General features: G+C 34.5%; 1 protein-coding gene across 7 annotated transcripts in view; it reads left to right on the top strand.

Annotated features, from left to right (window-relative positions):
- Window positions 1-15,107, top strand: part of trak1a (trafficking protein, kinesin binding 1a) — an 80,675-nt gene that overhangs the window by 44,759 nt on the left and 20,809 nt on the right. For 6 of the 7 annotated variants that reach the window (XM_077207777.1, XM_077207805.1, XM_077207787.1 and 3 more), the window contains 6 exons: window positions 10,089-10,165; window positions 10,502-10,618; window positions 12,678-12,778; window positions 12,972-13,080; window positions 14,527-14,605; window positions 14,895-15,025. In XM_077207777.1, coding sequence (XP_077063892.1) covers window positions 10,115-10,165; window positions 10,502-10,618; window positions 12,678-12,778; window positions 12,972-13,080; window positions 14,527-14,605; window positions 14,895-15,025 — 588 coding nt within the window. In that variant the 5' untranslated portion in view covers window positions 10,089-10,114. Of the gene's footprint in view, window positions 1-4,607; window positions 4,884-10,088; window positions 10,166-10,501; window positions 10,619-12,677; window positions 12,779-12,971; window positions 13,081-14,526; window positions 14,606-14,894; window positions 15,026-15,107 lie in introns of those variants that run through there. The other variant, XM_077207766.1, reaches the window with a different exon arrangement.

Here is a 15,107-nt window from a genome sequence, read left to right as displayed (position 1 = left end):
ATTATGCGAGTTCTGGTGTCAAGTTGTGCATATGCAGTTTATTTGGTTTTCTGGCCTGTGATGGATTTTATGGATAGCTTTCCGTTTTGATTTTAACACATTGCCATCAACCAACCACAGAGATGGATCCCTTTAATCTAGTGTAAAGACAGGTGTAAACAGTCCCGAAGTGCTAGATGGATGTGTACGTGTTTTCAAACACACAGACTGGTGTAGGCAAGGAGACCCGAAATCATTCAGACTGAGACCGCGATGTGAAATATTATTGGAGACATGTAAATATTGTATGTGTTTAATGGCTCATGGACAAGATAAGAATTGATGGTGTCGTTTCAACTGTCTGAACTACATTTACCAGAGATGACTGATGTTATATTGTCCCAAGCACACTTCACCATAACACTTAGACTTCCCATCATGCCTAAAACTAGACCAAGCTATTCATAGTTTCACGTGACATCACACACTTATAGTAATGCCCACCTGGAGGGCAAAGCAAGGCTTTTTTCTGCTGCCCGGCAGTTTTGTCCTAAGTATTAATGCACTAACACAGTGATATTAAAAGACCAAAAGAGCACTCCAAATGGGTTTTGAACTTCGAAAACGTTTAATGTGATATAAAAGGATAGTTAAGCCCTCAGGCCATCCAAGATGGAGTCCTTTTTCTTCAGTTGAACAGTAAAGATGATTTTTAGCTGAAACCGTGGTCCTTGGTAATTATTATAATGCAAGTGAATGGCTACTGTCACTTTGAGAGTCAAAACAAGATTTGCTCCTGACGATACATTAAGGTCTTATGAAGCAAAACAATCAGTCTGTGCAAGAAATTGAACATTATTTACAACATTATTACCTGTAATCCACAGCCTTGGCAAGCGGTTTCATGGCAGTCTGGACGCATGGCAGTCTGGGTGTATGTGCGGGAGCAAACTCATACGTGAGATGATGCTTTGTTTACAACAGAGACTTGTGTGTATTATTGTTCATCAAAGTTTTTTTTTTTTTTACTCTCAAAGTGTTGGTAGCCATTGACTTACATTATACAAATCAGGTTTCAGCTAAAAATCTTATTTTCCGGTAAACTGAAGAAAAAAAGACACCTACATCTTGGATGGCCATTGGGTGAGTAAATTAACAGCAAATTTTATTTTTTGGGTGAACTATCCCTTTAATACATTTAAGACTGTGAAGACCAAATTCGGTTGCACTTTGTTTTACAGTTTGTGCAATTAGCTGTACTTACAGTGTACTCACCTAAGAAAGTACTGGTTAATATAAGGTAACTACATGGGTTAAGGTTGGGTTAGGGGTAGGTTCAAGGTTAGTACCTAGTTATTATCCAGTTATTGTAACTACTATAATAAGTACACTGTATGCACATGGGGAACAGGACTGTAAAATAAAGTGCCAAATTCAGTATTCACCTAATTTTTTTAACAGTTCTTTCTTTCCCTGTAATCAAACTCATGACTGTGCCATTGCTACACCATGCTGTTTAAGCTACAGGAAAGATGCGTTCAATAAAACATACCATATACAGGCAAGCAAGTTAACCTAGAATATGAACGAAATGCACAAAAGTTTCACTTTAAGCATTTTCCCATCGAAAACCATTATAAGATAACGCTTAATGTGCGATTTAGCACGTTGCGATCATTTTCTGTGTTCATCTGCTTGTATTTATAATATGAATCATCAATAATGTGTATACTGAATTTAATCTTTTAATATCACTGTCTCTTACTGTACATTGAGTCAGAATTGTGTCTTCAGGAAGCTATGCTGTTTTTCTAATACAAATACTGCAGCAGTTTTTGTATGTGGATCACAAGTGTCCGGATCTTGCGGTTTGTTCGCATATATTTGTTTTTCTTCTTTTAAGGCGAGACACGGCAGGCAAAAACATCATTTTTTTTTCACTGGTCAATTTTGAGATTTTGGGATATTTGTCTTCAATAACATGTCTTCTTTCAGACTTGTGGTGAAAAAAAGTCCGAAATACACATTTAGGTCTTTATTTTACTACACTTTGTCTGTTTGCGACTGTAGATTTCTCATAAATTCATCAAAAGTTGTCGTTATAAATCATCCCACTCCTCTGTCATCACACACACCGTTAGAAAGCTCTCTCTCCTGATCAAGACTGCCGGATCCAAATAGGGTCATTTCCTTTTTATCAGCAACCAAACCTTGAAACTAAAAGGGGGGATTTAACTCTAAATGCGCAATCTTATTGGCTGATGCTAAATCTTTAAAGCCCGTTTTCTCAAAATGACTTTTCTGTCGTACTCAAAGTCCGAAATCTCCACTTCAGTAGCACCTATATACACTAAACTTCCCAGTCTTGTACCCAGTTATATTATGAAGACATTTACAGAGGGATTTGTAAATATATTATTCCTAGCCTGATTTATATAACATTTTATTCAAAAAAAACATGGCAAAAATCATTTTTTAAGGCTATTGGCAGTATATTCTATTTTACAGGATAACAAAAGTAGATATCCATAAATCCCTCTTTAATTTTTTCCCATCTAATATGTGAACACAATGAAAAAATAATTTTGAACCTGGCTTTATTCAATACTCAGATTTCGTTTTTTTTAAATATGTGCAAATTAGCGCATATTTAATTAGATAATGCCTAATTTGCATATTTAAACATTAAATAACAGAAAACTTGTAATATTTTTTTTCTCTCATCTTAATGTAGGTAATCAACTGGGAAAGTTTCATGGTGATATCTGCTAGCTAAAAAAATATCCTATTCACCTGTAGTGTCTCGCCTTAATAGGTGATATAAATATTTGTGGCTTGAAATAATATGTAGAACATATGCTTTGTTTGTATATAATTCTCAGTGTATGTTATGATATGATGTTTGTGTTTAAAATGTACAGCTGGTGATACAGTATACTATTCCGGACTTCACTTTTTGTTGACCCACATTATGTGTTGTGGTTTGGTTCTCTATCACTCTCGCACAGCATATTGATTACTTCAGCGGGGGGAGCAGAATTCACACACATACACACATTTTTTTGTGTTCCCGGCTGACCTCCTTTGCATTTCCCAGCCCCATTCTCTCTTTCACCTCCCCTCTAAAGTTTTCCCAGCCCTTCACTATATTCTTCTCCATTTTCTGGCTATTTTCTTGCTTTTCCATTTTCCCCTTCAGTGGAGTTAAAGCACAAAGGATTAAGTTCACTCTAAAGAGAAACCCGCCTCCTTCACGGCCACAGCCATTGTACCATCACACAATCCCTGTCACGCTATTGTATTTCCATAGGAATTAAGTCCGTCAGAAGGCCCACATTTGCAGGAATTTCTACTGCAGATTGAATTGCAGTTATAAACAATTTGCATTCTGTCAATGTAACAAGACAAATGAGTGATAACACAACTAACCAAGGCATACTGAATTGTTATTATGTGATTCATGTGGCATTGCTAGACTAGGTGGAGTTGCACAAGTGTGGAAGTGCAGCTGTTATCAAGCATTTCATGTCTTCACACTCCAGTTGTTGAGTTTAAAGTCTGTTGCCATATAACGCTATCATGAACTAAAATGATTTAACATGTTCCTAAGAATTGTTATTTACCTTAGTTGTATGAGGCAAGAACCATACTTCAATAACTAGAAATAATCAGCCTGGTCTGTGTTTATACATTGGTGTAGATTAAAGATTTGTGCAATCAATTAGGCTTCATAAACACTTGTACATCTGTTAAGTTGTTCATACTATCCGTAAATGGTTTATGTTTTAGAAGATGCCTATACATCAGTATTGCACATTTTAGTGTCTATACAAAGAAAGTAAATGAGAGTGTGACAGAATCACAGTTTACATAAAATACATATGAATACTCCATGAGTGAGATTACATTTAAATAATTGTGTAATTATTTGTAGGTTTGGTAATTGAGTAAATCTAACAAAACATGGTCACAATTTATACCAAGTTCGAAAAAAATAAATTGGTGTGTATTTATTTTGTGTGTATGTATGTATGTATATATATATATATATATATATATAATTACACAAACACAAACACACACACGTATATATATATATACACACACACACACATATATATATACACACACACATATATATATATATATATATATATATATATATAGCCTATATATAGTAACAGGTGTATCATTTTGTCCCTGGTGTTTTTACTTTATGCTTCCTGTTGTGTCATATGTCCTGTTTGCCTTCTCTATGGCAATGTGAAATCTTTTCATCAGGGAATATGAACAGGCCCCGCCCACACAACAGGTGTAGTCAAACACAACTCAGTCACGCCTTGATAGGTTGCGATGGTGTGTCAGTGGAAAGTACAATTCAGTCCTATGCAGAAGGGAGGGCGGGAGTCGCATTTCCTTTCAAGTTTGAATAATCTTCTTGACATAAAACCTTATGCAATCTGTTAATTTTTCATTCATAAGCTTTTCAATCCTATACATAAATGCATGCTGATCTGCAAAAATGTAGTCATTCTTTTCTTCCTACTTTAGTGACACCTCACCTGCTGTTTCTTATCTGAATGGTAGCGTCCAAGCATTGAGTCTCCTGTATCAGGTGTGTGTCAGTCAGAGACCGTCTATCTGATCTTTGAGGTTATATGTCCAGCCCAACATCCCAGTCTCACTCATGGCTGTGTACCTGAGAAGACTGGGCCAGTCTGGGCGTAACTAGCCCAGAGACAGCATGGCATTGCCTTTTGATTGCTCTAATGAGGAGTACTTTGAGTTTGACTCCTCTTCAGAGATACTGGAAACATCTACCTCATCTTACTTAAGCTCAAACAGTGCTGCTAAAGATGAGGATGATGATGGTGAAGATGCAGAGCCGTATACTCTGGAGCAAGGTACAGTACCTGTGCCCTTTGACAGTTTGATCCTTGTAAATGTTAAATGTCAGTGTGCTAAAAAAGATATTGACTGGCAAAGTAACTCAATGGCTTTCAATAATGTTTTGATCTCAGAATAAGACAATCTAAACAGGTTTTTCCATCCTTGGTTGGTGGTGACATACTTAGTTAGGACTTTTAAAATGTACACATCAGATTCCCCTTCTTATTGGGTTTTTTCTTTTCTCTGCCCAGATCTAATCACTATTTGTAGCCTATTTCATGTTATTCGACATGAGCGCCGTAAACACACAGCCTGTCATTTGTGTAAGAACATCTTTATTAGTATCAGTGCTTTAAGGAAATCAGTGAGTTACTTATGTATTATTTACTGTAGCTTCATTGTATTAATCATAAAGTCTCAGGAAGAAGTATTAAAATGAGATTTAGCTTTTATTATGACTACTTACGGTTACATGATGCTTGGGTTTATTATAAAAGTGCACAGTCCCAGAGCTTTTTATAAGGTTGATCATGTCAACATTGCACAGACCGTCCTCATAGTGGTACAACATGCATTCCTGCATGCACTGCACGTACTGTATGTCATTATATAACTATTGTAATGATTGAATGTATCAACCTCATTTGTGACCCTGGATCACAAAACCAGTCTTAAGTCGCACGGGTATATTTGTGGGAATAGCCAACAATACATTGTATGGGTCAAAATTATCAATTTTTCTTTTATGCCAAAAATCATTAGGATATTAAGTGAAGATCATGTTCCATGAAGATATTTTGTAAATTTCCTACCGGAAATGTATAAAACATTTATTTTTGTGAGTGAATGCAGCACAATCGTGAACATAAATTGACAACTTTAAAGGCGATGTTCTCAATGTTTCGATTTTTCTGCACCCTCAGATTCCAGATTTCCAAATAGTTTTATCTTGGCCAAATATTGTCCTATCCTAACAAACCGTACATCAATAGAAAGCTTATTTATTCAGCTTTCATGTGATGTATAAATCTCAATTTCACAAAAATGAACCATAAGACTGGTTTTGTCATCCAGGGTCACATTTTTACTTTTTTGCTTTAAGACTGCCCTGCTTTTAATATCATTAGACAACATTTTATTCCGATTTTTGTTTACACTTGTGAAAGGGTTTGTTTATTGTCACTGTACTACATAAACTGATCTGTTGATGTCATGAAAATTGCCTTTGGTGTTGAAAATAATAATAGTGATATCCATAATTATTATGATAATTAGTTATTGACAATAGTAATAAATATCAATAGCACAATATAAATTGTACTAAGTGTAAATGAATGTACTATTTGTAAAAAATACATTTATTTATGAAAGACATGACATTTTAAAATTTCAGGAATTCCTAAGTTATTCTGATATTTTATTGCTATTTTGTCAGTCATTTTCTCCAATTTATTTATTTATATTTATCCATACATGTAATTATAGGCAGTGTTCATACACACACATACAGGAAAATAATTTAAAGCAAATACATTTATAACTCTTTATAATGCATTATATATATATATACAGTTGTAATTGAAAATAACATTTTATTTCTGTATGTGCAAGAGTGTAAACTGACTTTTATCGGAGGTTATTTCATGACAAAGAAAGTCACCTTTATTAACACACTAAACAAGATGTGCAGGAGATGTTAATGCCTGGCTGTGTTCTTTGTGTCCAGTTTACACTGGGAATAATTATCTCTGTGCATTGGGAGTTGATCTGATGGCAGGTCATTGTGTACGGTTGGTCTGTTCTGTCTTGTGTTGAGCGTCATGATACCGGGGTAATTATTAAAGTAAATCTCTACATGCTGGTGGATGGAAAAATTAGTTTGAAACGCACTGTCCTATGGGAGCTTAGACCAGCAGCTGTTAATAGTCTAACTTGATCTTAGATGAGTGTAAATAAACCTTGCTAAACAGATTAATTCCTTGTGATGACCATTGAACCGTGAAAGGTACATAATGTGATCTCCTTCAAATGTGGCGTGAGATATATGGGATATGTGTATATATTCGCATGTTATTATATATATATATATATATATTATCTAGGCTATACATTTTGTTCGGTGAGGTGTTGAGATTTATTACCTTTTAATAATAACAACATGCCACATACATTGTCAGTCAAAAGATTGAACACCCCTGCTCATTCTTAATTATGACTAATTTTGCATAATGGGAATTGAGACTAAATATTTTCTAAATATTATTTACCTTCCTTTATATTAGCTATTTTTTAATCACATTGCTTTCTTCAAAATAGCCATCCATTTAAAAAGTATTAATTAAAATTTGTAAAGAAATTCATTGGCGTCAGTAAATCGTCTAACTATTTTCTTTATGTATTATGCCGCACAACTGTTTTTGAACATTATTATAAAAAAGAAATGTTTAATGAGCACTTAGCAGTAAAAACCAGCTGCTGATAATTTAGCTTTGCCATCACAGGAATAAATTACATTTGAAAATGTATTATTAAAGAGAACTTTACATTTTAAATTGTGATTATTTATTACAGCAGCACTGCATTTTAAAATTATGCAGGCTTGGTGAGCATAAGATACTTTATTGTTATAAACTTAAAAAAAATCTTAAAAACAAATTGTGCATGTTAGCGTATATATTATATTGCTACCATTTATATTTCATTAAACTAATTTCAAACATTTAAACTTACAGCCTTCAGATCAAAAGGTATTTACAATCAGAAAAAAACTTGTTAAAACTTTTGGTAATGTATACAAAAATAAATTTTTATACATGTTCTTCTTTTTTAACTGGTATTAATGCAGTAGTATAAGACTGGAATTTATTTATGATTTTTAACGTTTTGACTTTTTTTTTATTATTGATTTTGGGGTTGAATTCCTTTATTAAATGCCAATCTGTTTAGGACTTTGTTCTGTATTATTTGTGACCATGACAACAGTGGTTCTCAAGTTAATCTGAGAATAATATCACTCCAGCAACCACATTTGAGATTGGGTGCGTTTGTTAGGTTTACCATTGGGCCGTATCCTATTAGCCATTGTTGTCGTGTGACTCACAGGTCTAAGTTTAACCTACAGCAGATTGTGTAGGTCCTAAACAAATATTGTTAACCATGATCAAATAATGACACTGAAAATGTTCTTAGTTTTTATAGAGTTGATTGTTTCAGGAGAAGAAAAACAGTACGGAGCTGATATATTTGAATGAGTGCTACAGGAATGTTTCTGTGTGGTTTTATAGCTGGGTGTTGCTGGCAGGTCTATATCTGTGTGCTGGTAGATTCTGTGCTCTCTCTGTGCTGTGTGTGTGACGCAGATGGAAATGTCTGCTTTGCATTTGATTCTTTAACATCACACTTAACTCGAAGAGCTTCTTTAGTTCTGTCGCTTTTGAACCGTTGGAAGAATTATCATGCCATAGTCATAGTGCCATAGATGGCCTGCACACCAGCAGGACAGCAATTATGTAAATGAAGTGTGTATCGTGCTAATGAAAGTGTTTCATTGTTAAAGACCCTTATTCTATTACAGCATAAATATTATAAATGATAAATATACTATAAATTCAGCCATTCTCCTAAAAGTGTGAACACTGTGGCTTTTTTTTTCCTTTGGATGGAATGAATGATTCATTTTGCAGAGGTTTTTTGTGGTTATAGTGGCACAGAAATTATGCACTGCAGCTTTAAATGTTGAAATAAAAAGAGGGAGTTCCATTAGGCATTTATTTGTTCTACAACCATGTATATTGCTCAGTGTTATCTGTAAAATTGTTAATTTCATCTTTGAATCTGATATAGTGTATATATTGCATGATAAGATTTTTTTTTTCATTGTTAAAAACCCTTCTTCTATTGCGGCTTAAATATTCTAAATGATAAATGTACTATAAATTCAGCCATTCCCCTAAAAGTGTAAACACTCTGGCTTTTTTTTCCCCTTTCTGACTAGCCATCCAGTTGTGTGCGTTTAGAGTTTAGACTCTGTTTGTGCAAACAATGGAATTAATGATTAATTTTGCAGGGGGTTTTGTGGTTATAGTGGCACAGAAATTACACACTGCAGCTTTAAATGTTGAAATAAAAAAATAAAATAAAAAAGGGAGTTCCATTACGCATATATTTGTTTTACAACTATGTATATTGCTCCATGTTATCTGTAAAATTTTAATTTCATCTTTGAATCTGATCTAGTGTATATATTGCATGATAAGATTTTTTTTTTTTAATAGGCTGTAATAATATTATATTATGGTAATTATGCTTTGCTTCAAACAGACATGCAGAGAGGATCTGATGGATGTGATTACAATAAATCCACTGAGCTTATTTATAAGCTGAAATATGCTGACCTGTTGATCGTGAGAAAATATGATGGTGATAATAGTTGTGTTTTATCTCCATTTGGATTGGAGATGTTTCCATGGAGAAGTGATCTATTGTAGCAAAAATTAGATTCCGGAAGAAAATTATTTAGACCATGTAAACAATATGAACTGTAATAGAACAAAAACATCTGTTTAATGTTACTCTCAGAGCATATTTAGATACATCAATTTATGAATCATTATGTGATCATTTTTTTATATCACTTTTTTAAATGACTGATTTTGGAATCAATGCTAAAAGAATCAGAATCATGTGTCGTCCATTGTCTAAAAGAAGTCTGCTTAATTGTATTGAACGTGCACGTGTAGTGTACTTCAAATCTTAAAAGTAAAATAAATAAAAAACTGTACTTGCAGATAACATGAATGAAATAAAATATATTATATTTATATAATATTCCATGACTGTTTCTTAACACATTTAAGTACACTTTTAAAAAACGGTTTAGCAAAAATGTCAAATCAATATTTTTACATTAATGTACATTTTAAATCATTAATATTTTGTTGAACTTGAAAGAAGTACACTTATTTTGATGTGTTGTCTAGTACACACACACACACACACACACACAAATCAAAAGAAATACAGGGCTCTATTATGATCCTGGACGAGCCCCCATTTTTTCTAAGTATGCTCAAGTATACTTTTTCACAAGGGAGCATGTAAAAAGCATGTAGGCACATCGTATGTTACATACTGATACTTCTGTGTTTTAAACACAATGTAGCTTTAACTTAGAAATGTTAACTTTGAGTTTGTCATTTTTCATGTCTCTGTTTCCTCAGTTCTATGTGCTGATCGAGTGGGCCAGATGACTAAGACATATAATGACATAGATGCTGTTACACGTCTCCTGGAGGAGGTAAGCTGTGTGAACTGGGAGTAAACATACTCTTTTACATGTCTCACATGTGATGTAGGTCTTACAATGTACCAAAATAGTTAATGATTACATAAGTATGATGCAAATCTTGCGTTCATGCACTGGGTGATGTTTCAATATGTTTTTGTGAGATTATAATTATTGTGAGCTTGAAGTAATAAATGGGATATTAAGGAACTATATTTTAATCCATTTACAGTATATTCAGTTATTTCTATAAAACATAATGTACCTAAGTCACTGACAACCTTTAATAGTGTAAAGTGAATGTGAATTAAACAGAAACTTATGCCATCACTCTATATGTCATTTCAGAAAGAGCGTGATTTGGAGTTGGCGGCACGTATTGGCCAGTCTCTGCTGAAAAAGAACAAAACCCTCAGTGAGAGGAATGCCTTCCTGGAGGAGCAGGTGGATCACATACGAGAAGAGGTAAGATGAGAAAATGGAAAGGTGAAACAAGCCTGCTAGCTAATGTCAACTTTTTTTTTCTTTGTTTGTTTTTGCTGTTTGAAGATGACTGCACCTGTTTTAAATGTATATAACCATGAATTTTAAAACTAATATGTGTACTTTCTCGGTGTTAAAATACTTCATCCTATCTGAACTATGGAAGACTAAATTTAGTGCCACTTGTGGTGCAGAAATAACACAAGAATAATTGTTCCATCAGTACCCGATTAGGGGTTTTCAGCTAATAGCAGAACCCTTTTTGGTGTTAAATAGAACCATTTTTAAAAGGTTCCATAAAGAATCATGCTTTGAAAATACTATATAAAACCTTAATGGTGTTATAAAACAACTGTTAAATAATGGTTTATTGTCATAAATTTTATATTTATAAAAAAGCTCTTTACCTCTCTATCTATTTACAAAAAAAGCTTGAAGAAAGTCGTAAATTTAGTAGATTTAAATTTGATAGACATGGGAATTTGTATCTTGAAATTGTTTTATTAGTTGAATACATTCATAAATTATAATTGACATTGAACATTGAATAAAATATGGAGAAAAATACATGATTGGTAGGAAACCATGCAGATACAATTTAAAAGTTAAAATTTATAGACATTTTTAGAAGGAAATAAAGTACCTGTTTAGAATGTGTTGATAGTCTGTGTATCTGGATGTTTGAGCTCCAGAAAATCAATAATGAGGTGGATATTTTAACAATTACTCTTAACACAAAGAACCATGCCAGCATAATACTATGTGTAAAGAACATTTAAAAAAACATCTTCTTTAATAGTGCAGTATAAAATAGATTTCACCTAAAAACAATGTCCTAAATAAGAACTGTCCTAGCCATACACAGTGTCATGTGATAAAATGTATCTTTTTCATGTTAACATGTTTAGAGTGACAGCGTACTCTATTTTTTAGAAACGGTTTCTATTCCTGTGACTCTCGACTCTCTAACTATTAGGCCATGACTGCCCTACAATCCTAATTCAACTCAGATTTTGAAAATAAATTAAAGGAAGCAAAAATGTTCAAACTGTGAACTCAATGTGAACAAACAAGTGTAACCCAGACGGAAAAGTACCAATTTTGAATGTTAAAACGGTATAATATTTATGAAATTGATTATGTACTTACTAATTTGTTGTGAGTGCAGTGCGCTTGCAGAGAGAGCCCGCCTACACGCTTTTCTTATTGGCTGTGATTTTTGATTGATTTTGTAGTGTCTCGTAGTCATGTCTCACCTGACGTGCACAGGCAAATTGCTTGTCGCTGGAATCTTATCGCATCACGTCTGGTTAGGACACAGTGTACAGTAACACAAGTCATGTCAACATAAAACGGTTCTTCAGGACAATATTTTTCTAAAGAGAACTGTTACTATGTGCAAAGAACCTTTAAAGACCATCTTTTTTTTAAAGGAGTAGTTCACTTTAAAACGAACATAAGAATTCCACTTAGACTAAAGCGTAACTTGTGTTAGTAATGTACGTCACATTACTAACACAAGTTACGCTTTAGTCTAAGTGGAATTCGTATGTTCGTACACTGCTGATATTTACGCTACGCCATGACGCACTATGCTACTTCTGATGTCATAAGTTGCGCTTTATACACAAGTAAACTGTGTATGGAAATATTTTTCTTACACAAACTCATCACTTTGCTTCAGAAGGACTTTATTAACACCCCGGAGCCGTGTGGATTTCTTATATAATGGATGGATGCACTTTTTTTTTTTTTTTTAGCTTCAATCTGATGGTTGCAATGGTTGCATTATAACCATTATAAAGCTCGGAAGCGTCAGGGTGTTTATTAATTTAATTTCGATTGTATTCGTCTGAAAGAAGAAAGTCATATACACTTATAATGCCTTGGGGTGAGTAAATCATGGGCTATTTTTCATTTTAAAGTGAACTACTCCTTTAATAGTGCTGTATAAAATTGAGTTGATCTACAACATCTTACACTGCAGAACAGAACGACAGACTATTCGAGTCCACAGTTGTTGTTGTATGTGTGCATGCAGGTGTCTCAGCTGCGTCATGATCTCTCAATGAAGGATGAACTCCTGCAGTTCTACACAAGTGCTGCTGAAGAGAGTGATGGAGAGTCTGCTTCTACCACACCGTGAGTCCATATATTAGACAACCTATTAACTTGATACTTGTGCCATTGGCATGATTGATACCTCAAATTATGTGGATACTATCATTTTCTATTTTTGCATGACAAATGTATAATCTAGCTAAGTATATCATTGTCAGTGAGGATATTTCTGTGTACTGAAGGAGGCACATCAGTCTGTGGTTTTTCTTTGCAGCATTCGCAGAAATGACTCGTCTTTCACGCTCCCAGATTACCTCCCTCTGGATTCACTGCAGAAGAAACTCAAGGACCTGGAGGAAGAGAACATCAGCCTGCGATCAGAGGTGAGAGAGTGACCTCAGTATTCACATTCTTCCACCGCTCATGTCAGTGTTTTGCATTATATTATTCAAAACGGCCTCCAATCTAACTTTTCAGAGTTCTAGGCATATCACATGTCCAAGACAAACACAATATGTACCCAACTTCATTCTCAGATAAAGACATTTGAGCGTTATCTGTGTGCTTTAGTAAAATAAGAACTGCATTACCTTTATAATAAAAGAAAGGAAAAGTACATCTTTAATATAATCTATAAGGAAAATATTTTATGTTGTCTTGTCTATCAGTTAATATGTTGTCATAATAATTGTATAATAATTATATTAAAAAACACAGCTGTAGATTATAGAATTATTAAGTAAATTCATACGAAATTCACCAGCTCTTCAGACTTTTTATTTAGCTTTAGCAGCTTTTAGGGCTGGGCGGTATGACGATATAAAGTGTATAGTGGTGACATTGTAAAATGTGATATAAAAATAAAGAGATTTTGCCATTTCGTGTATATCACGGTATGTAAATATATCCACTCAGCTCAAGACTGTTTACTGTTACTGACACGTTAGAATGATAAAGAAATGACTGACACACCCGAAGAGCTCTTTTGCGACTTCTACAGTCAAATACACAAAAAAATGATGTCAAAATGTGTGAAAATGATTCTTCATGCTCCCTTCCAACCATTCCGTCACACTTTGAGCCTAATGAATCTTGACATTGTCATCCTGGAATATGGCCATGATGTGTCTTTTTACACACTCCATCAATTAGGGTTAGGAGAACTGTTGCCAAACGAATTACAAGCTAGAAACATAATAATCCCTGCAATAATGATCCAATCATAGGCTCTTAAGCATTTGCCTATATTTAAATCCAAACATCGACTTTTTTTTTTTTTTGGCTGGGCAGTGTATATTCAATAAAATGATCATGTATAGTATATATCCAGTACTATATCATAATATGCAGTATGTCGTATCACCTTTTGTCACCCGCCTTGTAGCTCTTTCTCACTGTATCCCCCCGTTCACTGTAACTGTATACTGCAGTGACGTGTGTCGGGCATCTGACCCCAGCGGACAGGTGGAATTCCACGCCTCACTGACTATGGAATCTACATCCACACCCACGCAAGACCTATTCACACCCAAACATTTTAGAAAGTGAACCCAAATCTAAAGACATCACTGTATAACATTTCTCAGTGTATGTGATCCCCATTAAACTGGGCCATGACTTGAAAACAAAAAGCTTGTGTAACAGAGTTAGATGGCAACTCCATAGCTTTGCCTGTTGCTGTGGATTATATTCTTCCTAGATTGTTTTGCTCCACAATATGGGCACTTAAGACCTGTGCCTCTGACAAGTTCCCTAAAACAAAAGAGCAGCCATGTAAAATGACACCTCCATTGTTAATTCAGATCGTTCTTTATTGTGTTTGTTTATAGGCAAATCACTTGGAGACAGAGACCATCTCGTATGAAGAAAAAGAACAACAGCTTGTAAATGATTGTGTTAAAGAGCTCAGTGAGTAGATCCATCTGTTACACCATCAAAGATCACATTCCCTACCAGTGTAAACTGATATTACAACCCATACTGTACTAGTTAAATTCATGTATGCTATTCATTACCTTATTATTCCACTCTTGTAGTATAACATTCCGGTTATTAAAGTCATGGACTGCAGATTCCATGGGGTTAGTCTACTGTATGACTTGCCTTTAATGGGGATTAGGGATTTTCCAAGTTTTGTGTTTACCAAAGGTGTATTTGAATGTGCCGTCTTACACATGGTGTATCTTTTCACCCTTAGGAGACGCTAACATACAGCTCTCCAGCATTGCGGAAGAGCTGGCTAAGAAAACAGAGGATGCCTCTCGTCAGCAAGAGGAAATCACACACCTCCTCTCTCAGATCGTGGACCTGCAGAAAAAGGCCAAATCTGTGAGTTCTCCTCACTATAGCCAGTAGGCATGATTAATACATGGTTCCCTGGAGTCCTTGTTTCTGATTGGTCAGTGGCTGC

The sequence above is a fragment of the Siphateles boraxobius genome, unplaced genomic scaffold (genome assembly GCF_051911475.1).
Source record: "Siphateles boraxobius isolate OS27281-9 unplaced genomic scaffold, OSU_SipBor_1 12, whole genome shotgun sequence".
NCBI classification, from domain to species: domain Eukaryota; kingdom Metazoa; phylum Chordata; class Actinopteri; order Cypriniformes; family Leuciscidae; genus Siphateles; species Siphateles boraxobius.
This window is presented reverse-complemented; position numbering and strand designations above follow the sequence as displayed.